This window comes from Ovis canadensis, chromosome 14 (assembly GCF_042477335.2).
Source record: "Ovis canadensis isolate MfBH-ARS-UI-01 breed Bighorn chromosome 14, ARS-UI_OviCan_v2, whole genome shotgun sequence".
In the NCBI taxonomy this organism is placed as follows: Eukaryota; Metazoa; Chordata; class Mammalia; order Artiodactyla; family Bovidae; genus Ovis; species Ovis canadensis.
In genome coordinates this window covers 23549314-23575888 of record NC_091258.1, presented here as the reverse complement: position 1 = coordinate 23575888, position 26575 = coordinate 23549314, and the positions used below count along the sequence as shown (strand labels likewise).

At 49.0% G+C, this 26575-nt stretch overlaps 1 protein-coding gene across 1 annotated transcript in view; it reads left to right on the top strand.

Moving 5' to 3' along the window:
- SLC38A8 (solute carrier family 38 member 8) overlaps positions 1–26575 on the top strand; it is a 41010-nt gene that overhangs the window by 2480 nt on the left and 11955 nt on the right. Inside the window, exons 2-4 of the mRNA XM_069552565.1 lie at positions 2106–2304; positions 24520–24661; positions 25446–25547. Coding sequence (XP_069408666.1) covers positions 2106–2304; positions 24520–24661; positions 25446–25547 — 443 coding nt within the window. The remainder of the gene's footprint in view (positions 1–2105; positions 2305–24519; positions 24662–25445; positions 25548–26575) is intronic.

The following is a 26575-nucleotide window of genomic DNA, read 5'->3' as shown; positions in this document are numbered from 1 at the left end:
GAGGAGGTGACCTTGGGGGGCAGGGTTGGGAAGTAGGGATGCCCATCCCCAGGTGAGGGGCAGTGGTGGAGGCAGGAGGGAGTTCCAGGCAGAGGAGCCATCTTGGACAGAAGTCCAGGGGCGGGAGGAAGCATGCGTGTTCTTCCTGGCTCTAAACTAAGTTTCTCTGACTCGGTCCACTTAGATGTTGCCCTCAGGCTCCTGGAGTAGTAACAAGCCTGCAGTCAGGGCATGAACTGGGTCTGAAGGGGCCAGCCTAGCTTTCCCCAGGCTTCTAGGTTGAGCACCTTGCCACTTCTGCATTCTTCTCCTTCATCGAACTGTGGGAGGGGGCCTGAGTGTGGAGACCAGGTCCAGCTTAGGCACAGGTAATGGTCCAGCCTGGAGAGACTCAAAAACATTTAACTCCGTGGACAAGTGGGACTCAAGTGCATCACTGGGGGTGGGTGTCGAGTGGCACAGATGATGTGGAAAACAGTTTATAAGAAATTGCCAGAGTTGAACACATGTCTATCCTGACACCCACAAATTCCATTCCTAGGTGTGTGTCCAGGAGAGGGAAACGTGGGTCCTCAGCATGACTCATTCTAGAATGCTCAGCTCTTCATTCATAGCAGCCAAAACGAAGGACAGCCCAGATGTCTGGCAAAAGGGACTGGACCAGCCAAGTGATTCTATCCCCCCTGTGAAATAGCACTGAAGAAAAATAGGAATAAACTACTGACGCATCTGACAGGGCTGGCCCTCACAAGTGTTATTGCTCAGTGGAAGAAACCAGATAGGAAAATATGTAAAAGCAAAGTACTAGTAGAGCGTTTTTTTCTGGATCTAGGATGGGAACAGGAGGGGAGCTCAGGGATGTGATGTTCTGTGTCTTGGTAGGGGTTCAGGTTGCACATATACCTTAGTTGTACCCCTTCCAGTGATGCACTAACGACTGCATTTCATGGTGTGTAAATTTCTTCTTACAAGAGAGAAGGACTATAAACAAACCTCAAACTCCAATTAGTGACACTCCATTAATGCCCAGATCTTTGGTGATTAAGTATACTGATACCCACAGCTGGCCTTGAAATGTACCCCCAAGTTTAGGTGGACATGTGGACACATGGTAAGAGATGTGATAAAACAAGCACAGGGACCTACTCCTAGTAGAATCTAGGTAGTGAGGACATGGTGTTCATTGTAAAATTCTTCCAGTTTTCCTAGATGTTTGAAAAGTTTTCATAGTGTTGGAAAAATTTACACTGAAGTAGGGAGAGCCCTGGAGAGGGAGTCTGGAGAGAAACGACGACTATTTCTTTTGTTGTTGTTAAATTTTTATTTGGCTCCACCAGGTCTTAGTTGTGGCCCACGGCATCTTTAGCTGAGGCCTATGAGCTCTTAGTTGTGGCTTGAAGGACCCAGTTCCCAGGGCCCTGTATGGGGAGCACAGAGTCGTAGCCAGCAGGCCACAGGGCAGTCCCCAGCTGTCATGTCTTGAGCGGTTACCATGTGCCAGGCACTGAGCTGAGTGCATTATGTGCTTTGTTTAGCCCAAATGCTTCACAATCCGCTAGTAAGGTAGATGGTATCATCCCCATCTCACGGAAGGGAAAACAGATTGATGGTTGGCCCTATGCCACAGAGCGGGTGAGTGGCAGGGTTGGAATTGAACCCAAGTATGCCTGTTTCTTTGGAGAAGGTGGAGAAGGCACCCCACTCCAGTACTCTTGCCTGGAAAATCCCATGGACGGAGGAGCTTGGTAGGCTGCAGTCCATGCGGTTGCGAAGAGTCGGACACGACTGAAGCGACTTAGTAGCAGCAGCATGCCTGCTTCCTAACCACCATGCTTTATGGCTCTCCACCCACAACCCATGTGATCTTAGGAAAGTAATTTAAACTCTGGGTTTCCAAAGCCTCATTTGTCCAGCTGGTGTGGTTTGGCATGAATCCCAGATTCACAGATTTAGACCAGCATGGCCTCTAGAATCCACCTGCTTTGTAACTCTGGTTTTCGGGAATGGGCTGGTGGCTCGTCAGGCCGTGGCCTCTGCAGCTGAGGCTCGCTGGGAGTGGGCTGAGCAGCTGTGGGGATGCCCAATGCCACGGTCCTGTTCGGCAGGTCTCCCTGGTCTTCCTGATCAGCGGGCTGGTCGTCCTGGGCTACGCCGCCTCTGTCAGCGGCCAGGCCACCTACCAAGGCGTGGTCGGAGGGCTGTGTGGCCCTGCCATCGGCAAGCTGTGTGAGGCCTGCTTCGTCGTCAACCTGCTCATGATCTCCGTGGCCTTCCTCAGGGTGGTCGGCGACCAGCTGGAGAAGCGTGAGTACCTGCGCTGCAGTCGAGGTGACCCCTTTGTGGAGCTCAGGGCTCCTGGTGGATGAGCAGGACGTGGACGTGGGGCTGGGCCCTGGCCCTCAACAGAGGCTGAGACCACTCCTACTTCCTAACGTTGTAGGGAAGGGAGGTCTAGGAGAAGTAATTACCAGTATAGCAGAGTTAGAGAGAGGGCTGTGCTGGGGTGTCCCGTGGGGACTCATTTTACACATGGGAGGTGGCACCAACTGCAGAGATGTCCCTGTGAGAGAGAACCAGTAGCCCTTGAGTTTGGGGGCCTTGAAGGCTCGGCTCACGCACCCTTGGCCTCTAGTCCCCCACTAACAACTTCCCTCTAAGTACTGCTTTGGCTGTGTCTTGCTGATTTTGGTATATTCTGGTTTCCCTTTCATGCCGTTCAGACCTTTGCTAATTTTTGCTACGATTTCTTCTTTGACCCTTGGGGTGTTTAGAATTGTGCAGTTCGGTTTCCAGTGATTTAGGGGTTTCCTCAATGCGCTTGTGGTTTCTCCCTCAAATGCATCACGGTCAGAGAACACACATACATCATTGTGGAATTTGAGACCTGCTCTGTGGCTCAGGTGCAGTCTGTCTTGTTGATCTCTTTTTTAAAAAAAATATTTGTTTATTTGGCTGCATCAGGTCTTTGCTGTGGCATGTGAGCTCTTCGCTGTGACAAGTAGGGTCTTTATTTGTGGCATGTGGGATCTAGTTCCCTGAACAGTGATTAAACCTCGGGCCATCTGCATTGGGAGCGTGGAGTGCTAACCACTGGACCACCCGGGAAGTAAGTCCCTTACTGAGCTCTCAAAGGGTGTGTGTGGTTGTTGAATGCAGTGTTTTAGAACCCTCCTTTACGTCAAGATGAGCCAGAGCTTAGGTCAGACCTTCCGTGGCTTTGCAGATTTGTGGGGAGTGGGCAGTGGGGTGGGGAAGTCTAGTTCTTCTGTTTGGTTCTGAGAGAGAAAGTGTTAAAATCTCTGATTGTGATTGCCGATTTGTCTATCCCTTTAATCCTATGAATTTTTTGCTCATAGTTTTTGAAACTCTTATTATTAAGCACACACTGTGAATTGCCTTTTTATTATGAAATTTCCGTTTTTGTCTCTGAATTACTTTGTCATTATATCCGCCTTCTCGTCTATGAATATAGCCTCTCTAGCATCCTTAAGATTAGCGTTTGTACAGAATTTCTCTTCCCACTCTGACTGTGAACCTAACTGTGGCTTGGAATTTTAAAATGCATTTCTTGTAGACAGCATATGGTCGGGTCTTGCTTTTTTATCATCTTGGCAGTCTTGGGTTTTAATTGGAATATTTTAGACTTTTACTTGGAATGTAATTACTGAGATGATGGATCTCAGTCTGTTTTACTGTTTGTTTTGTCTGTTCTGTCTCTTGAACCATGAAAAAAGGCCCCCGACGCGGGGTTATGGAAATTAAAAGCTCCCATGTTGTGGGAAGCACTCAAAAAAATGAAAGTTGGTAGATCTGAACCTCTGAACCTCTCAGTGGGTAAATGGGTGCAAGGATGCCCTGCTGACCGTGGGCAGTAGAGGTTATGTCAAGTTTCAGTTATGTTCGGCTGGTGGTGCTGCTCTTAGGAGACGAATTCTGAGGTGCTGCCGTGTGGAGAAGGATTCTCAGGGGATGTGGAATTGAGGAAGACTTAAAGGGCTGCAGTGTTGAGAAGGATCTGTGGGCTGTTGCAGAGGCAGGGATCTTAAGGGGCTGCTGTGTTGCAAAGGATCTGTGGGCCTGCCATGTTGAGAAGAATTTGGGAAGGCTGGGTGATGAGAAGGGTCCCAGGGGCTGCCATGTTGGGGAAGATTCTGAGGGGCTGCAGTATTGAGAGGGATTTGGAGGGCCGGCCATGTTGATTGAGGAGAATGTAGCAATTGCAGTTTGGGAAGGATTCTGAGGGGCTAACCAGGTGAGAACGATTCTAGGGGCTACCATGCTGAGAAGTATTCTGAGGGCCTCTGTGTTGAGAAGACTGTTAGGAGGTGATGGTTTTTTTGGCGGATTCTCAGCAGCTGAGGTGTTCAGAAGGATTCTGAGGGGTTGCCATGTTAGGAAGGACCTGAGGTGCTGCCATGTTGAGAAGAATTTTGAGGGTCTGGAGTGTTTAGATGGATCTTTGAGGGGCTGCTGTGTTGAGGATTCTGAGGGGATGCCATGTTGAGAAGGATCTGTGGCCTGCTTTGTTGGGACAGATCTTGAGGAACTGCCTATTTGGGAAGAGTTCTGAGGGACTGCTGTGTTGAGAAGGTATCTGAGGTACTGTTGTATTGGGTAGGATTCTGAGGGCCTCCGTGTTGAGAATAATTTTAGGGGCTGCTGTGTTTCTGAGGATTCTCAAAAGCTTCTGTGTTAAGATGATTCTGATGGGCTGCCTTGCTGAGAACATTGACGACTTGTAGATTTCAGAAGGATTCTGTGGGGCAGCCATATTGGAAAGGATCTGAGGAGATGCAGTATTGAGAAGGGGAGGATTCTCAAGGCCTGCTGTATCAGAAGGATGCTGATGGCCTCAGTGTTGAGAAGAATCTTAGGGGCCACCATGTTGGGAAGAATCTTAGTAGGTGCAGTGGTGGAAACGATTCTGAAGGGTGGCCATGTCAAAAGGATTCTGAAGGCTTTTGTGTTGTCAAGAATCTGAGGGGCTGTGGTGTTCAGGAGGATTCTGAGGTAGTGTCATGTTGAGTAAGCTTTTGAGGTGCCTCATGTTGAGAAGGATTCTGAGGGCCTGCTGTGTGGGAAGAATCTGAGTGTCTGTTGTGTTGAGAATGATTCTGAGGCATGCCGTGTTGGTAAGGTTTGTGAGTAGATGCCGTTGGTAAGAATTCTGAGGTGCTTCTGTGTTGAGAAGGATTCTGAGAACGATCTGAGGAACTGCCATGTTGGGAAGGATTCTTAGAGACTGCTTTGTTTAGATGGATTCCTGCGGACTATCATTTTGAGAAGGATTCTAAGGTTTGCTGTGTTGAGAAGAATCTTAGGGACTGCTGTGTTGATGAGAATTCTTAGTGGCTACCATGTTGGGAAGGATTCTGATGGTCAGCTGTGTCACAGGAATTCTGAGGGCTTTTGTGTTGAGAAGTATCTTAGGGGCTGCCATGTTGAGGACAATTCAGAAGGGCTGCCTTGTGAGATGGATTCTGATGGCCTCTTTGTTAGGGGCTGCTGTGTTGAGAAGGATTCTGAGGTGCTACAGTATTGGGAAGGGTTCTGAGGGGCTGATTCAAATCCTGAGGATGATTTGAATGCCTGCAGTTTGGGGAAGGATTCTGAGGGACTGTGATGTTGAGAATTCCCAGCTGCTCCCTTGTTGAGAAGTATTCTGACGGCATGCAGTGCTGAAAGGAATCTTAGGGGCTGTCCCGTTGGGTGGGATTCTGAGGGCCTCTGTGTTGAGAAGAATCTTAAGGCCTGCCTTACTGAGATGGTTCTGAGGGACTTCTGTGTTCAGAACATTATTTGAATGGCTACAGCATTGGGAAGAATCTAAGGTGTTGCCATATTGAGGTGATTCTGAAGTTTAATCCCTGGGTTGGGAAGACCTGGAGAAGGAAATGGCAACCCACTCCAGTAGTCTTGCCTGGAAAATCCCATGGACAGAGGGACCTGGTGGGCTACAGTCCATGGGTCAGATAGAGTCAGACATGACTGAATGATTTAACGCACTGAGGGACTGCTATGTTGAAAATGATTGTGAGGGGCACCTGTATTGAGGATTGTGAATGGTTGCTTTTGGAGAAGGAAGTGAGGGGCTGACATATTGAGAGGATTCTGTGGGACTGCTGTGTTGGGAAGGATTCTGAGAGCAGCTATGATGAAAATTATTTTGAAGAGCTGCATGTTGAGGAGGATTCTGAGGTGCTGTCTGTTAAGAGGAATACAAAGGGCCTGCAGTATTTGGAAGGATTCTGAGGGACTGCCGTGCTGGGAAGGTTCTGATGTGCTGCAATTTAGGTGGATCCTGAGGGCTATTGTACGAGAAGGATTAGGGAGCTGTTGTGTTGAGAAGGGTCTGGAGGAGGGCTTCTGTGTTCAGAAGGATTCTGGGGGCTTCTGTGTTGGGAAGGATATAAGGGGCTGCTGAGTTGGGAAAGATTCTGAGGGCCTTGTGTTGAGAAGAAGTTTAGGGGCTGCTGTATTTTGGAGAATTCATGAGAGCTGCCCCATCAGGAAGGTTCTGAGGGAATGCTGTGTTGAGAAGGATTTGAGGGGCTTTAGTATTGGGAAGGATTCTGAGGGATGCCATGTGAGAGGCATTCTGAGGGGCTGCTGTGTTGAGAAGAGGTTGGGAAGGCTGGCTTGCTGAGGAGGATCTGAGGTGCTGCCTTGTTGAGAAGGATTCTCCGGGCCTGCAGTGTTGAGAAGAATGTTAGCAACTGCAGTTTAGGAAGGATTCTGAGGGGCTGCCATGTCAGGATTTTGAGGGCTTTTTGTATTGAGAAGGATTTTAGGGGCTTAGAATCAGAAGGGTTGCATTGTGAGATGGATTCTGATGGCTTCCGTGTTGAGAAGAATCTTAGGGGCTGCTGCGTTGAGAAGGATTCTGAGGGGTGCTGTGTTTAGATGTATTCTGAGGAGCTGCTGTGTGGAGAAAAATTCTTCGTGCCTCCCTGTGGAGCAGAAGCTTAGGGTCTGCCATGTTGAAAAGGGTTTTGAGGGTGTGCATGGATGGGAAAACCAGGCCACTTGACCTGCCTCTTGAGAAACCTATATGCTGATTAGGAAGCAACAGTTAGAACTGGACATGGACAGACTGGTTCCAAATAGGAAAAGGAGTCGTCAGGGCTGTATAGTGTCACCCTGCTTATTTAACTTATACGCAGAGTACATCATGAGAAACTCTGGGCTGGAAGAAACACAAGTTGGAATCAAGATTGCCAGGAGAAATATCAATAACCTCAGATATGCAGATGACACCACCCGTATGGCAGAAAGTGAAGAGGAACTAAAAAGTGAAAGTGGAGAGTGAAAAATTTGGCTTAAAGCTCAACATTCAGAAAATGAAGATCATGGCATCTGGTCCCATCACTTCATGGCAAACATATGGGGAAACAGTGGAAACAGTGTCAGACTTTATTTTTTTGGGCTCCAAAATCACTGCAGATGGTGATTGCAGCCATGAAATTAAAAGACGCTTACTCCTTGGAAGGAAAGTTATGACCAACCTAGATAGCATGTTAAAAAGCAGAGATATTACTTTGCCAACAAAGGTCTGTCTAGTCAAGGCTATAGTTTTTTGAGTGGTCATGTACGGATGTGAGAGTTGGACTGTGAAGAAAGCTGAGTGCTGAAGAATTGATGCTTTTGAACTGTGGTTCAAAAGACTCTTGAGAGTCCCTTGGACTGCAAGGAGGTTCAACCAGTCCATCCTAAAGGAGATCAGTCCTGGGTGTTCATTGGAAGGACTGATGCTGAAGCTGAAACTCCAATACTTTGGCCACCTTATGCAAAGAGCTGACTCATTGGAGAAGAGCTGACTCACTGGACAAGACGCTGATGCTGGGAGGGATTGGGGGCAGGAGGAGAAGGGGACGACAGAGGATGAGATGGCTGGATGGCATCACTGACTCAATGGACATGAGTTTGTGTAAACTCCAGGAATTGGTGATGGACAGGGAGGCCTGGTGTGCTGCGATTCATGGGGTCGCAAAGAGTCAGACACGACTGAGCAACTGAACTGAATGGTTGAGGAGGATCTGGGCAATGTCGTGTTGAGTAAGTTTTTGAGGTACTCCATATTGAGATGGATTCTCAGAGCCTGCTGAGTTGGAAAGGATCTGAGAGGGCTGTGTTTTTGAGGATCTGAGTGGGTTACATGTTAAGAAGGATCTGGGGGGCTGCTGTGTTAGGAATAATTCTTAGATGCTGGTCTGTTCAGGATTCTGAGGGGCTTCTGTGTTGAGAATTCTGACAGGCTGTTCTGTGAGATGGGTTCAGAGGAAGGACCTCTGTGTTAAGAATAATCTTGTGAGCTGTCATGTTGATGAGGATTTGAGGGCCTGCTATTTTTAGAAGGATTCTGAGAAGGTGCAGAATTGAGGATCTGAGGTAGTGTCATGTTGAGTAATTTTTGAGGTACTCCATGTTGAGAAGGATTCTGAGGGCAGCTGTATTGGAAGGGATCTGAGGAGTGTTGTGTTAACAATGTTCTGAAAGTGTGCCATGTTTCAGAGTATTTTGAGGGAAGTGTGTTGAGCAGCATTCTGAAAAGCTGCTCTTTTGTGGAGGATCTGAGGGACTGCCCTGTTGGGAAGGATCTGAGGGGCTGCCAAGTTGAAAAGGATTATGCCTGCCTGTCCTGTTGAGGATTCTGAGGTGCTGCCTTATTGAGAAGAATTCTAAGTGGCTACTGTGTTGGAAGGATGTGAGATGCTGGTATGTTGGGAAGGATTTGGGGGAGCTACTGTATTGAGAAGTATTCTATGTGACTGCTGAGTTGAGGATTCTGAGGTGCTGCCATGTTTCAAAAGATTGTCATGTTTAGAAGGATTCTAGGGTCTTCAAAATGTTGACAGAAATCTTAGAGGTAGCCATCCTTTGGAGGATTCTCAGGGCCTGCTGTGTTGAGAAGGATAGGAGGGCTACTGTGTTCAGAAGACCCTAAAGGACTGCCATGTTGAAATGAGTTTGAAGGGCTGCCATGTTGAGGAGGATTCTGAGCTGCTGCCTTGTTGAGAAGAGTTCTGAAGGCCTGCAGTTGTATGGCAGGATTCTGAGGGTGCAGTGTTGAGAAGGATCTGAAGAGCTACTGTGTTGAGAAGAATTTTGGGGGACTATTGTGTTAAGGAGGATTTGTGGTGTGCCATACTGAGAAAGTTCTGTGGTGCTGCAGTGTTGGGAAGGATTCTGAGGTGCCACAATGTTCACAAGAATTCTGAGGGGCCTCAGTGTTGAATCTTAATGGCTGCCGTACTTTAGAGGATTCTAAGGGGCTGCCATGTTGAGAAGGATCTGAGACGCTGCCGTGTTCAGAAGGATTCAGAGGGGCTGCCATGTTGAAAATGATTATGAGGGACTTCTGTGTTGAGTAGAATCCTGAGGGGGTGCCATATCAGAAGGATTGTGAGTACCTCCATGTCGAGAAGAATCTTAGGATCTACCTTGTTGTGATGGTTCTAAGGGGCTTCTGTGTTCAGAAGGCTGTTGAAGGGCTACAGCACTGGAAAAGATCTGTGTTGCTACCATGTTGAGAAGGATCCTGAAGGGCTGCCATGTTGAGAATTCTGAGTGGCTGATCTTTGAGAAGGAAGTGAGGGGTTGCTGTACTGAGAGGATTCTGAGGGGCTGCTGTGTTGGGAAGGATTCTGAGGGCTTCTGTGATGAAAATTATTTTGAAGAGCTGCTGTTAAGGAGGTTGAGAATTCCAAGGTGCTGCCTTGTTGAGAAGGATACTGAGGGTCTGCAATGTTTGGAAGGATTTCATGGGACTGCTATTTTGGGAAGGTTCTAAGATGCTGTGGTTTAGATGAGGGCTACTGTGTGAGAAGGATTCTAGGGGCTTTTGTGTTGAGAAGGATTCTGAGGGGCTGCAGGGTTGAGGAGGATCTGAAGCAGTGTCATTCTGAGTAAAATTTTGAGGTGCTCCATGTTAAGATTCCAAGGGCCTGTTGTGTTGGGAATGATCTGTGGGCTATTGAGAATGATTCTGAGGCAAGTGTGTAGGGAAGGGTTGTGAGCAGATGCTGTTAGTAAGAATTCTGAGAGGCTGCTGTGCTGAAAAGGACCTGAGGGTCCACCATGTTGGGAGGGCTGGGTATTGAGGAGGATCTAAGGTGCTGTCTTGTTGAGAAGGATTCTGAGGGCCTGCAGTGTTCAGAAGGACCTGAGGGGCTGCCCCATTGGGAAAAATTCTCAGGGGGTGTAGTACTGAGAAGGAGAATGTTAGCAGCTGTGGTTTGAGAAGGGTTCTGAGGGGCTGCCATTTTGAGGAGAATTTGTAGGGCTCCATGTAAGTATGATTCTAGGGGCTCCATGTTGAGAAGAACTGTAGGAAATGCCATGCTGGGAAATATTCTGAGGATCCCTGTGTTGATAAGAATCTTAGGAGGTGTTGTGTTTTGGAGAATTCTCCAGGAGTTATAGGGGAGAAGGCAATGGCAACCCACTCCAGTACTCTTGCCTGGAAAATCCCATGGATGGAGGAGCCTGGTAGGCTACAGTCCATGGGGTCGCTAAGAGTCGGACACGACTGAGCGACTTCAACTTTCACTTTTCACTTTCATGCATTGGAGAAGGAAATGGCAACCCACTCCAGTGTTCTTGCCTGGAGAATCCCAGGGACGGGGAACCTGGTGGGCTGCCATCTATGGGGTCGCACAGAGTCGGACACAACTGAAGTGACTTAGCAGCAGCAGCAGGAATTATAGTGTAGAGAAGGATCTGAGGTGCTGCCATGTTGAGAAGATTTTCAGGGACCAGGGTGTTTGTTAAATGGATCCTTGAGAGGCAGCTGAATTGATGAGAGTTTTGAGGAGCAGCTGTTTTGCAAAGGATCTCAGATGCTACCATACTGAGAAAGATTTATGTACTGCTGTGTTAGGACAAATTCTGAGGCACAGCCTGTTTGGGAAGAGTTTTGAGGGGCTGCCTCGTTGAGAAGGATTCTGTGGTGCTGAGGTGTTGGGAAGGACTCCAAGGGAATTGTTCTGAACTTCTCTGTGTTCAGAAGAATTTTAGGGGTTGCCATGTTTTGGAGGATTCTCAGAAGCTACTTATTGAGAAGGATCCTGAGGGCCTGTAGTGTTTGAAAGAATTCTGTGGAGCTTCCATATTGTGAAGGATCTGAGTAGATGTGGTGTTGACAAGGATTCTTAATGGCTGTACTGTTGAGAAGGATCCTGAGGGGTGCTGCCACATTGGGAAGGATTCTCATGGGTTGTCATGTCAGAAGGATTCTGAGGGCCTCAGTGTTGAGAAGAATCTTAGGGGCCGCCATGTTGGGAAGAATCTTAGCAGTTGCAGTGGTGGGAACGATTCTGAAAGGACTGCCCTGTCAGAAGGATTCTGAGGGCCTTTTTGTTGTCAAGAATCTGAGGGGCTATGGTGTTGAGGAGGATTCTGAGATAGTATCACGATGAGTAAGATTTTGAGGTGCTCCATGTTGAGAAGGATTCTGAGGGCCTGCTGTGTTGAGAAGGATTCTTAAAGCCTCCATGTGGAGCAGAACCTTCAGAGTTGCTTTTTGTAAAGGATCTGGGGGGCGTCTATGTTCAGAATGCTTCTGAGGGGCTGCAGTATTGGGAGGTATCTGAAGTGCTGCCTTGTTGAGAAGGTTTCGAGTTTCTGCTGAGTTTCTGGATGTGAGGAGCCTGCTGTGTCACAAGGATTGTGAGAATCTTAGAGGCTGCCATGTTTAGAAGGAATTCTGAGGGTAGCTTTAAGGAGAACTGAGGCAGTGTCCTGTTGAGTATGTTTTTCAAGGTGCTCCATGTTGAGAAGGATTCTCTGGGCTGCATTGGAAAGTATCTGAGGGGCTGTTTTGTTGAGAATAATTCTGAGGCATAGCATGTTGGTAAGCATTCTGAGGTGCTATTGTATTGAGGAGGCTCTGAGGTACTGCCATGTTAGGAAGGATTCTTAGGGGCTGCTGTGTTCAGAAGGATTGTGAGGGGCTTCCATTTTGAGGAAGATTCTGGGGGATTACCATGTGAGACGGATTCTGAGGACCTCCATGTTCAGGGGCTGTCATGTTGACAAGGGTATTGTGTGCCTGCTGTGTTGAGGATTCTGAGGGCCTGCTGTGTTGAGAAGAATTCTGAGGGGCTGCTCTTTTGGGGAAAGATCTGAGGGGTGTTGTGTTAAGAAGGGTTCTGAGAACTGCTTGTTGCAAAGTATTCTGAGGGATATGTGGTGAGCAGCATTCTGAGAAGCTGCTGTGTGGCAGAGGATCTGAGGGGCTGTCTTATCGAGAAGGATCTGAGGTGCCACCATGTTGAAAAGGATCTAGGTGCTTCTGTGCAGAGGAGGATTCTAAGAGAATGCCATGTTGAGAAGGATGTGTGGGCTACTGTGTTGGGATGGATCCTGAGGAACTGCCTATATGAGAAGAGTTCCGAGATGCTGTGATGTTGAGAAGAATTCTGAGGTGTTGCAATGTTGAGAAGGGTTCTGAGCAGCTGCAGTGTTGAGAAAGATCTGATATAGTGTCATTGAGGGGCTACCATATTAGGAAGGATCTGAGGTACTGCCATGTTGAGAAGGATTTTGAGGGGTCAGATTATTTAGATGGATCCTTGAGGAGCTCCTAAGTTGATGAGGGTTTTAAGGGACAGCTGTTTTGCAAAGGATCGCAACTGCTGCCATGCTGAGAAGGATCTAGTTGCTTCCTTGTAGAGGAAGATTCTGAGAAGATGCCATGTTGAGAAGGCTCTGTGGACTTCTGTGTTGGATAGATTCTGTGGAAGTGCCTGTTTGGGAAGAGTTTTGAGGGGCTGCTGTGGTAAGAACGTATCTGAGTGACTGTGATGTTGGGTAGGATTCTGAGGGCCTCCTTGTTGAGATTAATTTTAGGGGCTGCCGTGTTTCTGAAGATTCTCAGAAGCTGCTGTGTTGAGATGATTTTGAGGGGCTGCCTTGTTGAGAAGGACACTGCAGACCTGTAGTATTCAGAAAGATTCTGTGGGGCTGCCATATTGGGAAGATTCTGAGGTGATGTGATTAAGAAGGCTTCTGAGTTGTTTTCCTGATGAATCCTATGGGGCTTCCTCATGGGTTAGATTCTCACGGTTTCCTGTGGTGGAAGGAAGGATTTTGAGGGCCTCAGTGTTGAAAAGAATCTTAGGGGCTGTCATGCTGTAAAGAATCTGACGGGCTGTGGTGTTGAGGATGCTGAGGTACTGTCATGTTGAGTAAGATTTTGAGGTGCTCTCTGTTGAAAAGGATTCTGAGGGCAATGCTGTGTTGGGAAGGATCTGAGGGACAGTTGAGTTGAGAATGACTCTTAGGCATGCCATGTTGGTAAAGTTTGTGAGTGGATGCCATGTTGGTAGGAATTCTGAGGTGCTATTGGGTTGAGGAGGATTCTGAGGGAATTACATGTTGAGAAGGATTTGAGTGGCTGCCATGTTGGGAAGGATTCTGAGGGCTTAATAATCCTTAATTTTGAGGCTTAAGAAGTATCTTAGGGGCTGCCATGTCGAGGAAGATTAGAAAGAGTGCCTTTTGAGATGGATTCCGACGGCCTCCTTGTTTAGAAGATTGTTGGGGGCTGCTGTGCTGAGAAGGATCTGAGGAGTAGCTGTATTGAAAGAATTCTGAGAGGTGCTTTGTTTAGATGTATTCTGAGGGGTTGCTTTCTTGGAAAGGATTCTTAGTGCCTCCATGTAGAGCAGAATCTTAGGGGCTGCCATGTTGAGAAGATTTGGGAGACTATGTTTGGGATGATTTGTGCTGCTGCTGTATTGAGAAGGTTCTGAGGGGCTTCACAGTGTTGCGAAGGATTCTAAGGGGCTGCAGCGTTCACAAGGATTATGAGGGACCTGAATGTTGAAAAGAATCTTAGGAGCTGCTGTGCTTTAGAGGATACTAAGGGTCTGCCATGTTGAGATGGATTTGAGGAGTTGCTGTGTTCAGAAGGATTCAGAGGGGCTGCCATGTTGAAAATGATTATAAGGGACTGCTGTGTTGAGCAGAATCCTGAGGGGGTGCCATAACAGAAGGATTGTGAGGGCCTCTGTGTTGAGAAGAGTCTTAGGGTCTACCTAGCGATGGTTCTGAGGGGCTTCTGTGCTCAGAAGTCTGCTGAAGGGTGATAGCATTGGGAAGCATCTGTGATGCTGCCATGTTGAGAAGGATTCTAAGTGGCTGTTGTGTTGAGGAGTCTGAGGGACTGCCATGTTGAAAAAGTGATTTTGAAGGGCTGCTGTGTTGAGGATGCTGAATGGTTGATCTTGGGGAAAGAAGTGAGGGGTTGCCATATTGAGAAGATTCTGAGGGGCTGCTGTCTTGGGAAGGATTCTGAGGGCTTGTATAATGAAAATTATTCTGAAGACCTGCTGTATTAAGGAGGATTCTGAGGTGCTGCCTTGTTGAGAAGGATACCAAGGGCCTGCAGTGTTGGGAAGGATTTCATGGGACTGGCATATTGGGAAGGTTTTACAATGCTGTGGTTTAGATGTATCCTGAGGCTTACCGTGTAAGAAGGATTCTAGGGGCGTTTGTGTTGAGAAGGATGTGGGTGGCTTCTGTGTTCAAAAGAATTCTGAGGGGCTTCAGTGTTGAGGATCTGAGGCAGTGGAGTAAGTCATTCTGAATAAGATTTTGAGGTCCTCCATGTTAAAAAGGATTCCAAGGACCTGTTGTGTTGGGAAGAATCGGTGAAGCTGTTGTGTTGAGAATGATTCTGAGGCATGTGTTTTGGGAGGGATTGTGAGCAGATGCTGTTAGTAAGAATTCTGAGAGGCTGCTGTGTTGAAAAGGATCTGAGGGTCCACCACATTGAAAAGAGTTTGGGAGGGCTTGGTGTTGAGGAGGATCTAAGGTGCTGCCTTGTTGAGAAGGATTCTGAGGGCCTGCAGTGTTCAGAAGGACCTGAGGGGCTGCCTCATTGGGAACAATTCTCAAAGGATGTAGTGCTGAGAAGAATGTTAGCAACTACCATTTGGGAAGGATTCTGAGGGGCTGCCATTTGGAGGAGGCTCTGAGGGGCTCCATGTTGAGAATTGTAGGTGCTGCCATAGTGGAATATATTGAGGGCCTCGATGTTGAGAAGAATCTTAGGAGGTGCTGTGTTTGGAGGATTCTCAAGAGCTGTGGTGTAGAGAAGGATCTTAGGTGCTGCCATGTTCAGAAGGATTTTGAGGGGCTCTGGTGTTCAGGTGGATCCTTGAGAGGCTGCCAAGTTGATGAGAGTTTTGAGTGGTGGTGGTGGTGGTGGTGGTTTAGTCACTGAGTCATGTCTGACTGTCGTGACTGCATGGACTGTAGCCTGCCAGGCTCCTCTGTCCATGGGGTTCTCCAGGCAAGAATACTGAAGTGGGTTGCCATTTCCTTCTCCAGGGGATCTTCCCAACCCAAGAATCAAACCTGGGTCTCCTGCATTGCAGGCAGATTCTTTACCGACTGAGCTACAAGGGAAGCCCAATTATTAAAGATGCAAAGGATCTCAGATGCTACCATTCTGAGAAGGATTATGTGCTGCTGTGTTGGGACAGTTTCTGAGGCATGGCCTGTTTGGGAAGAGTGCTGATGGGCTGCCATGTTGAGAAGGATTTGGAGTATCTTCACGTTCAGAAGAATTTTAGGGATTGCTGTGTTTCGGAGGATTCTCAGAAGCTATTGTGTTGAGAAGGACACTGAGGACCTGTAGTGTTTGAAAAGATTCTGTGAGGCTGCCATATTGTGAAAGATCTGAGTAGATGGTGTTGACAGGAGTCTGAGTGACCGTCGTTTGAAGGATCCTGAGGGAACTGCTGTGTTGGGAAGGATTCTGAGGGCCTCAAGTGTTGAGAAGAATCTTAGATGCTGCCATGATGGGAATAATCTTAGCTGCTGCAGTGGTGGGAATGATTCTGAAGGGCTGCCATGTCAAAAGGATTCTGAGGGCTTTTGAGTTGTGAAGAATTAGAGAGGCTGTGGTGTTGAGGGCTCTTCTGAGGTAGTGTCATGTTGAGTAAGATTTTGGGGTGCTTCCTGTTGAAAACGATTCTGAGGGCCTGCTGTGTTGGGAAGGATTCTTAGGGGCTGCTGTGTTCAGGTGGATTCCGGTGGGCTGGCATTTTGAGAAGAATTCTAGGGGCTGCCATGTTGAGAAGAATCTTAGCCACTGCTGTGTTGATGAGAATTCTGAGTGGCTCCCACGTTGAGAAGGATTCTGATAGGCTGCCATGTCAGGTTTTTGAGGGCTTTTATTTTGAAAAGTATCTTAGGGGTTGTCATCTTAAGAAGTAACAAAAGGATTGCCTGGCGAGATGGATTCTGATGGCCTCTGTGTTTAGAATAATCTTAGGGGCTGCTGTGTTAAGAAAGATTCTTAGAGTCTCCATGTGGAGCAGAATATTTGGGAATGCTTGTTGAGAAGAATCTGGGGGACTTCTGTTCGGAATGATTCTGAGGGGTTGCAGCATTGGAAAGGATCTGAAGTGCTGCCTTGTTGAAAAGGTTTCTGAGTTTCTGCTGTGTTTGGAAGGATGTAAGGGACCCTTGAGAGTCCCTTGGACTGCAAGGAGATCCAATCAGTCCATTCTAAAGGAGATTAGTCCTGGGTGTTCATTGGAAGGACTGATGCTAAAGCTGAAACTCCAGTACTTTGGCCACCTTGTGCTAAGAGTTGACTCATTGGAAAAGACTCTGATGCTGGGAGGGATTGAGGCCAGGAGGAGAAGGGGACGACAGAGGATGAGATGGCTGGATGGCATCACCAACTCGATGGACATGAGTCTGAGTGAACTCCGGGAGTTGGTGATGGACAGGGAGGCCTGGTGTGCTGCAATTCATGGGGTTGCAGAGTTGGACACGACTGAACAATGGAACTGAACTGAAGGGACCCACTGTGTCAAATGGATTGTGAAGATTTCTGTGTTGATGAGATTCTTAGGGGCTGCCATGTTGAGAAGGATTCTGAGGGACTGCTATGTATAAAATAACCCTGAAGGGCTGCTATATTGAGGAGCATTCTGATCTGCTGTCATGAAGAGAATTCTGAGTGGCTGCTGTGTGAAAAATATTGTGAGGGCTTTTGTGTTGATAAAAATCTCATGTGCTGCCATGTTGAGGAGGGGCTGATCTGTTGAGAAGGATTCTCTGAACCTCCATGTTTTGAAGATTCTTAGGGGTTGCTGTTTTGGGAAGGATCTGAGACCTGGTTGTGTTGGTAAGCATTCTGAGGTGCTGCCATGTTGAACATAATTCTGAGGGGCTGCCGTATTGATAAGAATTCTGAGGGGCTGCCACATTGAAAATGTTCTGTGGAGTTGCTGTGTTGAGAAGGATTCTGAGGGGCTGCTGTGCTGAGGATTCTTAGTAGCTGCCTCACTGGGAAGGATATGAGGGGCTGTTGCACAGGATTCTGAGAGGATGCAGTGTTGAGATGGATTCTGAATAGTTGCCATATTGAGGAGGATTCTGAGGTGCTGCCTTATTGAGAAGAAATCTGAGTGGCTTCTGTGTTGGAAGGATGTGAAGGGCTGCTGTGTTAAGGATTTGGGGCTGCTGGACTGAGAAGTATTCTGTGTGGCTGCTGTGTTGAGGATTCTGAGGTTCTGCCGTATTGAGATGAATCTGAGATTCTGCCATGTTTAGAATGATTTTAATGAGCCGCCATGTTTAGAAGGATTCTGGGGGCCTCCGTGTTAAGAGGGATCTTAGAGGCTGCCATCCTTTAGAGAATTCTCAGAAGGATATGAGGACTTCTGTATTCAGAAGATTCCGAAATGCTGCCGTGTTGAAAATGATTTTGAGGGGCTGCATGTTAAGAAGGATTCTGAGCTGCTGTCTTGTTAAGAAGTGTTCTGAGAGCCTGCAGTGCTAAAAAGAATCTTAGTGAGTGCTGTGCTTTGGAGGATTCTCACAGGTGGCCATGTTGAGAAGGAGCGGAGGAGCTGCTTTGTTCAAAAGGGAGATTGTGAGGGGCTGCCACGTTGAAAATGATTTTGAGGGGCTGCGTGTTGGGAAGGATCCTGAGGGTTGCCATGTTGGAAAGGCTTGTGAGGAGCTATGTGTTGGGAAGGATTCTGAAGGCCTCCATGTTGAGAAGAGTGTTAGGGGTTGCCATGTAGAGATGTTCTGATGGTTTTAATTTCTGTGTTCGGAGGCTGCTGAAGGGCTACAGCATTGGGAAGGATTTGGAAGCATTGGGAAGGTGCTGCCATATTGAAAATGATTTTGACAGGTGGTTGTGTTGAGGATTCTGAATGGCTGCTCTTAGGGAAGGAAGTGAGGGATTGCTGCTTAGAGTAGTTTCTGAGGAGCTGCTGTGATGGGAAGGATTCTGAGGAACTACCTGTTTGGGAAGAGTTCTGAAGGACTGCTGTGTTGAGAAGGATTCTGAGGAGTTATGGTGTTGGGAAGTATTCTGAGGGCCTCTCTGTTGAGAAGAATTTTTAGGGGCTGCTGTGTTTTAGAGGATTCTCAGAAGCTGCTGTGTTGAGAAGATTTTGATGGGCTGATTTGCTGAGAAGGACGCTGAGCGGCTGTGGTATTTGGAAGGATTCTGTGGGCTGCCATATTGGGAAGGATCTGAGGAGGAGATGTGGTGTTGAGAAGGATTTTGAGTGGCTGTCCTGTTGAGAAGGATCCTGAAGGACTTCCTCATGGGTTGCTTTGTCAGAAGGATTCTGAGGGCCTCAGTATTGAGAAGAATTTTAGGGGCTGCCATGTTGGGAAGAATCTTAGCAGCTGCGGTGGTGAGAATGATTCTGAAAGGCTGCCATGTCAAAAAGATTCTAAAGGCTTTTATGGTGTGAAGAATCTGATGGGCTGCTGTATTGAGGAGGATTCTGAGGTAGTGTCATGTTGAGTAAGATTTTAAGGTACTCTCTGTTGTAAATGATTCTGAGAGCCTGCTGCATTGGAAAGGATATGAGTGGCTGTTGTGTTGACAATGATTCTGAGGTATGTTGTGTTGGTAAGCCTTCTGAGGTGCTGCTGTGTTGAGGAGTATCTGAGGGGCTACTACGTGTTAGGAAGGATTCTTAGGGGCTGCTGTGTTCAGAAGGATTTTGAGGGGCTTCCATGTTAATGAAAGCTGCTGTATTGGGAAAGGATCTGAGGGGTGTTGTATTAAGAAGGATTCTGATGGCCTGCCAAGTTGCAAAATATCCTGAGGGATGTGTGTTGAGCAGCATTCTCAGAAGCTGCTCTGTTGTGGAGGATCTAGGGGCTGCCGAGTTGAGAAGGATTGTACCTGCCTGTCCTGTTGAGGAGGATTCTGAAGTGCTGCGTTATTGAGAAGGATTCTGAGTGGCTGCTGTGTTTAGAAGGATTCTAGGGGCCTCAAACTGTTGAGAAGAATCTTAGAAGCTGCCATCCTTTGGAGGATTCTCAGGGGCTGCTGTGTTGAAAAGGATAGGAGGGCTGCTATGTTCATAAGATTTTGAGAGGCGGCCATGTTGAAAATGATATTGAGCGGCTGCCATGTTGAGGATTCTGAGCTGCTACCTTGTTGAGAAGTGTTCTGAGGGCCTCAGTGTTTGGAAGGATTCTGAGGGTGCTGTGTTGAGAATCTGAAGGCCTACTGTGTGGAGAAGAGTTTGGGGAGACTACTGTATGGAGAAGGAATTGGCAACCCACCCCAGTGTCTGCCTGAAAAATCCCAAGGACAAGAGAAGCCTGGCGGGCTGCCTCTGAAGGGTTGCAGAGTCAGACACGACTGAACGACTAAGCGCAAGCAGCCTGTGTTGAGGAGGATTTGTGGTGCTGCCATCCTGGACAGGCTGCTGAGGTGCCGTTGTGTTGGGAAGCATTCTAAGGGGCTACAGCGTTCACATGGATTCTACAGGCCTCAGTGTTGAAACTTAGGGGCTGCCATACTTTAGAGGATTCTCACTGGCTGCCATGTTGAGAAGGATCTGAGGGCTGCTGCATTCAGAAGGATTCAGAGGTGCTGCCATGTTAAAAATGATTTTGAGAAGGATGCTGAGGGTTTGCAGTGTTTGGAAGCAATCTCTGGGACTGCCATGTTGGCAAGGTTCTGAGGTGCTGTGGTTTAGATGGATCTTGAGGTCTAGTCAAGGCTATGGTTTTTCCAGTGGTCATGTATGGATGTGAGAGTTGGACTATGAAGAAAGCTGAGCACTGAAGAATTGATGCTTTTGAACTGTGGTGTTGGAGAAGACTCTTGAGAGTCCCTTGGACTGCCAGGAGATCCAACCAGCCCATTCTAAAGGAAATCAGTCCTGGGTGTTCACTGGAAGGACTGATGTTGAAGCTGAAACTCCAATCCTTTGGCCACCTGATGCAGAGAGCTGACTCATTTGAAAAGACCCTGATGCTGGGAAAGATTGAGGGCAGGAGGAGAAGGGGACGGACAGAGGATGAGATGGTTGGATGGCATCACCGACACAATGGACATGGGTTTGGGTGGACTCTAGGAGTTAGTGATGGACAGGGAGACCTCGTGTGCTGTGGTTCATGGGGTCGCAAAGAGTTGGACACGACTGAGAACTGCACTGAACTGAGGGCTACCATGTGAGAGCAGTTATAGAGGCTGTGGTTTTGAGAAGGATCTGGTGGGCTTCTGTGTTCAGAAGGATTCTGAGGGGCTGTGAGTTAAGGAGGATTCTGAGGTAGTGTTGAGCTGAGTAAGATTTTGAGCTGCCCCATGTTGAGAAGGATTCTGAGGGTCTGTTGTGTTGGGAAGGATCTGTGGAGCTTTTGTGTTGAGAATGATTGTGAGGCATGTGTATTGGGAAGGTTGCCATGGTGGTAAGCATTTTGAGGGCCTGTAGTTTTGAGGAAGATTCTGAGAGGCTGTTATGTTGGGAAGAATCCTGAGGAGCTGCCATGTTCAGAGGCCCTCTGTGTTGAGAAGTACCTTATGGGCTACCTTGCTTTGAAGGATTTTCATGGGGTCCCATGTTTGAAAGATTCTGAGATGCTACTGTGCTGAGGAGGATTCTGAAGGGCTTCCCTGTCAGAAGGATTTTAAGTACCTCAGTGTTGAGAAGAATCTTAGGAGCTGTTATGTTGGGGGGATCTGAGAGCCTCTCTGCTGGGAGAAATCTGGGGCTGCCCTATGTTGGCAGATTCTCAGAAGCCACTGTATTGGGAAGGATCTGAGGGGCTGCTGTGTTTAGAAGAATTCTGAGGGGCTGCCATGTTAGGAAGGATCTGAGGTGCTGGCATGTTAAGGATTTTTGAGAGGCTGGAGTATTTAGATAGATCCTTGAGCAACTGCCAAGTTGATGAGGGTTTTGAGGGGCAGCTCTTTTGCAAGGGATCTCAGATGCCACCATGCTGAGAAGGATCTATGTGCTGCTGTGTTGAGGATTCTGAGGTACTGCCTGTTTGGGAAGAGTTAGGGGCTATGTGTTGAGAAGGATTCTGAGGGCTTCCATATCAAGAAGAATTTTGGGGGCTACTGAGTTTTGGAGGATTCTCAGAAGCTGCTGTGTTGAGAAGATTCTGAGTGGTTGTCCTGTTGAGAAGGATCCTGAAGGGCTGCCGTATTGGGAAGGATTCTCAAGGCCTGCTGTGTAAGAATGATTGTGAGAGCCTCAGTGCTGAGAAGAATATTCAGTTCAGTTCAGTCGCTCAGTTGTGTCCGACTCTTTGTGACCCCATGAATTGCAGCACGCCAGGCCTCCCTGTCCATCACCAACTCCCAGAGTTCACTCAAACTCATGTCCATCGAGTCGGTGATGCCATCCAGCCATCTCATCCTCTGTTGTCCCCTTCTCCTCCTGCCCCCAATCCCTCCCAGCATCAGAGTCTTTTCCAATGAGTCAACTCTTCGCATGAGGTGGCCAAAGTACTGGAGTTTCAGCTTTAGCATCATTCCTTCCAATGAACACCCAGGACTGATCTCCTTTAGAATGGACTGATTGGATCTCCTTGCAGTCCAAGGGACTCTCAAGAGTCTTCTCCAACACCACAGTTCAAAAGCATCCATTCTTCGGCGCTCAGCTTTCTTCACAGTCCAATTCTCACATCCATACATGACCACTGGAAAAACCATAGCCTTGACTAGACGGACCTTTGTTGGCAAAGTAATGTCTCTGCTTTTGAATGTGCTATTTAGGTTGGTCATAACTTTCCTTCCAAGGCGTAAGGGTCTTTTAATTTCATGGCTGCAATCACCATCTGCAGTGATTTTGGAGCCCAAAAAAATAAAGTCTGACACTGTTTCCACATCTATTAGGTGACGCCATATTAGGAAGAATCTTAGCTGCAGTGGTGGGAATGATTCTGAATGGCGGCCATGTCAAAGGATTCTGAAGGCTTTTGTGTTGTCAAAAATCTGATGGGCTGTGGTGTTCAGGAGGATTCTGAGGTAGTGTCATGTTGAGTAAGATTTTGAGGTGCTCCATGTTGACAAAGATTCTGAGAACCTGCTGTGTTGGGAAGCACCTGAGGGGCTTTTGTGTTGAGAATGATTCTGAGGCATGCCATGTTGGTAAGAATTCTGAAGTGCTGGTGTGTTGAGGAGTATCTGTGTGGATTACGAGTTGAGAAGGAACTGAGGGCCTGCTGTGTTGGGAAGGATTCTTAGGGGCTGCTGTGTTTAGATGGATTCTGAGGGGCTGTCATTTTGGGAAGGTTTTAGGGATTGCTGTGTTGAGAATTCTGAGTGGCTGCTGTGTCAGAAGGATTCTGAGGGCTCTTGTGTTGAGAAGTATCTTCGGGGCTGCCACTTTAAGAAGCATCAGAAGAGCTTCATGGTGAGACAGATTCTGATGGCCTCTGTTTAAAAGAATCTTAGGGGCTCCTATGTTGAGAAGGATTTGGAGAGGGTTCAGGATTGAAGAGTATTTGAGGTAGTGTTGTGTTGAGTACCTTTTGGAGGTGCTCCATGTTGAGAAGGATTGTGGGAGCCCGCTGTGTTGGGAAGGGTCTGAGGGGCTGTTTTGCTAAGAATGGTTCTGAAGCATGCCGTGTTGGTAAGAATTCTGAGATGCTGCTCTGTTGAGGATGATTCTGAGGGCTGCTATGATGAAAATGATTTTGAAGAGCTGCTGTGTTGAGGAGGATTCTGAGTTGCTGCCTTGTTGAGGAGGATATTGAGGGCCTTCAGTGTTTGGAAGGATTCTGAGGGACTGCCATGTTGGGAAGGTTCTGAGGTGTTGTGGCTTAGATGGATCCTGAGGGCTACTGTGTGAGAAGGATTCTAGGGGCTGTTGTGTTGAGAAGGATGTGGGTGGCTTCTGCGTTCAGAAGGATTCTGAATGGGTGCAGTGTTGAGGCGGATCTGAGGGAGTATGGAGTTGAGTAAGATTTTGCGGTTGAGAAGGATTTCTAGGATCTGTCGTTTGGGGAAGTTTTCAGGCTCAGGTGGTGCATCCCCTGGAGGGGTTAGTGCGCTTATGAGGACACAGGCCACCCCTGCGCTGGGCACATCGCTTTTGTGCTTTTTGGGCCGATGTGCTGGAATGTGTCTTTCTGAAGGTGAGTCCAGGTTTCTTGGATTGAAGGCTCATTGGAGGTCAGGGCTCTTTTACAGTGTCATTGGATTCATCAAGTGAAAATGACCGTAAATAATGGTTCTATGGACACTGAGGAACGGCCTGGAAAGTGAGGGCTCAGGAAGGAGCTGGGTGGCCTAGTTGGCAGAGGCGGCTCTCCTGGCTTCAGGAATCCATCCATATGGATAAGAAGGGCTTGCACCCCAGCCCAGGCCATGTGGGCCTCTTACTCGTGGAGATCTCTGCGCACCTCTGGGTGAGTGCATTCATTCCCTTGGCTTCTCTGGCCACAGGAGTCTGCCTTCCTGTGAAGAGGGGTGCTCTGTACCGTGAGCTCAATGTGGATATAGTCCCGGTGTCTCTCCAGTAGAAACAAACCATCCTGGTTAAGTGGTCATTTCTTTTGATCACTGTCTTGACTGAGCAAGTGCAGAGAACTAGAAGGGTTCCTTTACAGCAGTACCAGCACCCCGTGTGGGCCAGGATCCAGCTCTGGGCACCCCCACCCTGTGTGCTGCGGGGTCACCTCACCCTGTGTGCTGCGGAGTCACCCCACCCTGTGTGCTCCCGGCCTCAAGCCGCCTTGTGTCTCTCCTGGGTTCTCCCCTCCACCACCTGTCCGGCCCCTTCTATCAGCTCCCAATTCTCCATCTTCCTGTGACAGAATAAACCGGTCCCAGTTTCTTGGATACTCTTCCCTTAGAGGTTGGTGGGGTCTGTGTCCCCCGCCAGTCCGAGTGGGCTCCGTGATGCCTGACTGGCAGAGGATGGCAGAGGGGCCAGTGCCAGTCCCAGGCCTGGCCTTTAAGAGGACAGCACCTCCCTCCTTTGGCTCAGGGGCCCCAGCTGCTGAGGACTAGTCCTCGGGGGGGTCTGCTGGTGAGGAGGTGGGTGTGCTGAGCCCAGGTGTCCCCACCAGGCACCCTGGGGGAGCACAGCCATCGAGGCCCCTCCAACCCTCAGCCGGGTATCCCCAAGGGCTCGCAGCCTGTGTGGTGTGGAGCAGAAGTGGCTAGCTCAGCCCCGCCCTAATTCTCCCCCTCCACTCGGGCCATCTAATAATGGGGTCACCCTGGGGCAGGCTCTCTGGGCTCACTGCCTCTCCTTCCCTCCCTCCCTGCAGTGTGGGACTTCATCCTGCCCGGCTCCCCACCGGCCCCGCAGCCCTGGTACACTGACCAGCGCTTCACCCTGACTCTGCTCTGCGCGCTGGTCATCCTGCCCCTCTCCACGCCGCGGGAGATCGGCTTCCAGAAATACACAAGGTACAGGCTGCAGACCCCTCCTGGGGGCGATGGCTGGGGCTGGGTCCCCACCTCGGCTGGTGTTTGGGGGTGGTTTCTGTCCGCCTGGGATACGGGAGCTGGCAGCATGGTTCTTTCCATTGAGAGAAGAGGAAAGAAATGTTAAATTATGAAAGTCATTCGTGTGCATGATAGAAAATACAGATAAACAGAAAAGAAAATTGCCTGTAATAACAGGGACTCCATTTTGTTACTTAATGGTCCCAGGCTTTTTCTGCACCCACACACACATACACAGGCATGGAGACACACACACACACACACACACTTTTCATTTTACAGTCTGAGGCTCCACATATACTTTTGAAAAAATAAACTCTGGCAAAAATCTTCACACAAGTGTGCCACCCACCTTTCCCTGTTGTGTAGAGAAGTGGAGCAGAGAAACAGCGGGCAGGACCCCAGAGGCCCCCAGGCGCCCCCAGCCCTCCCCAGCTGGTCCTTCTGCACGCTGTGTCGGGGCTGCTTAGATGCCAGATCCCAGGGGCTGTGTGGCTATTGCTGGAGAGACGGGGCACCCGTAGCGCTCACAGCCTCGCAGGTCCCACTGCGTGGCGTGGGGGTGTCCCTGCCTGGAATGCCCTTCCTGTGTCCTATCGTACAGATAACTGGGGCCCAGACAGGGAGAACTTGCTGACCTCTTACCAGTGTGGGCCGAGCTGACACTGAGACCCCGCTCTGTATGCCTCCCCAGGCGCTACCTCACCATGGTCACCCCCTAACGCTGCACTCTCTCGTGTGTTAGCATCCTAGGCACCCTGGCCGCCTGCTACCTGGCCCTGGTCATCATGGCGCAGTACTACCTCAGGCCCCAAGACCTCGCCCGTGAGCCCCGCCTGGCGTCCAGGTGAGTCTGGGGGATGGCTTCCGGGGGCTTCTGTGAGGGGCGAAGGCCACTTCCCCGCCCCTCAACCCCCCATGGTTTGCACAGAGCCCTGGCTCGTCTCATGAAGTTCTTCAGGTGTCTGATGCTGTGGAGCTCAGCAAAAGCTCTTTTCCTTGTTCAGAACCACTCAGCTGCCGCTAGTGATGACAGGGTGAGGGACACGGAAGCACCACATGCCTGCCAGCCGTGGTTGCAGCCCTGCCCCACAGCATGGAAGCAACAGGGCCAGCCAGCAGGATGCGGAGGCCAGTGCGGCCCGAGAGGCCTGAGCGAGGCCAGGAGTGAGGAGTCCTGTAGGGATTTGGAGCTGCAGGGAGGACTTCTGTTTTGCATGGAAGCCATTTCAGGGTTTTGATCACAGCAGGGGCTTGAAATCAAATCTGGTGGCAGGCCAGCTCCAGGGGCCTGTGACCTGTGATGTCACCCAGGTCCCAGACTCAGAAGGGCCCACCCTTGGTTTAACGCCCTGCTATCACCATCCTGAGATTTTTCACGGCTGTTGAACGAGGGCCGGCATGTTCATTTTGCACATGGTCCCGCAAATCGTGTGAGCCCTCCTGGAGGACAGATCAGAGGTGGAGCAGGAGAGAGAGGAGAGTCTGGGTTGACTCTGAGCTTTGAGCAGGGGGACCGAGGGCCATGCTGTTTCCTGGACTGTGTGGGATGGGGAGGAGCAGGTGGCTGGGGGAGGGTTTTGGTGGGGACATGTTAGGTGGGAAAGGCTTCGAGACACTAAATAAAGATGTCAGGGAGCTGTCAGGTTGGAGTTCAGAGAGGCCCCGGCTGGAAGTAGAAATGTCAGCCCAGAGGTGGCATGCAAGGGCTGTGTGAAAACTGTAACAGCCGGTGGTCCTCCACCAGTCCTGGGGGCCCAGGAGAGGAATGGCGAGTCAGGAGCACTGTTTGCCTCCTGGAGCTGCTTGTTCTACTACAGACTGAGAGGCTGAAAACAGCAGAAATCCCTCCCCTTGGTTCTGGAAGCTAGAAAC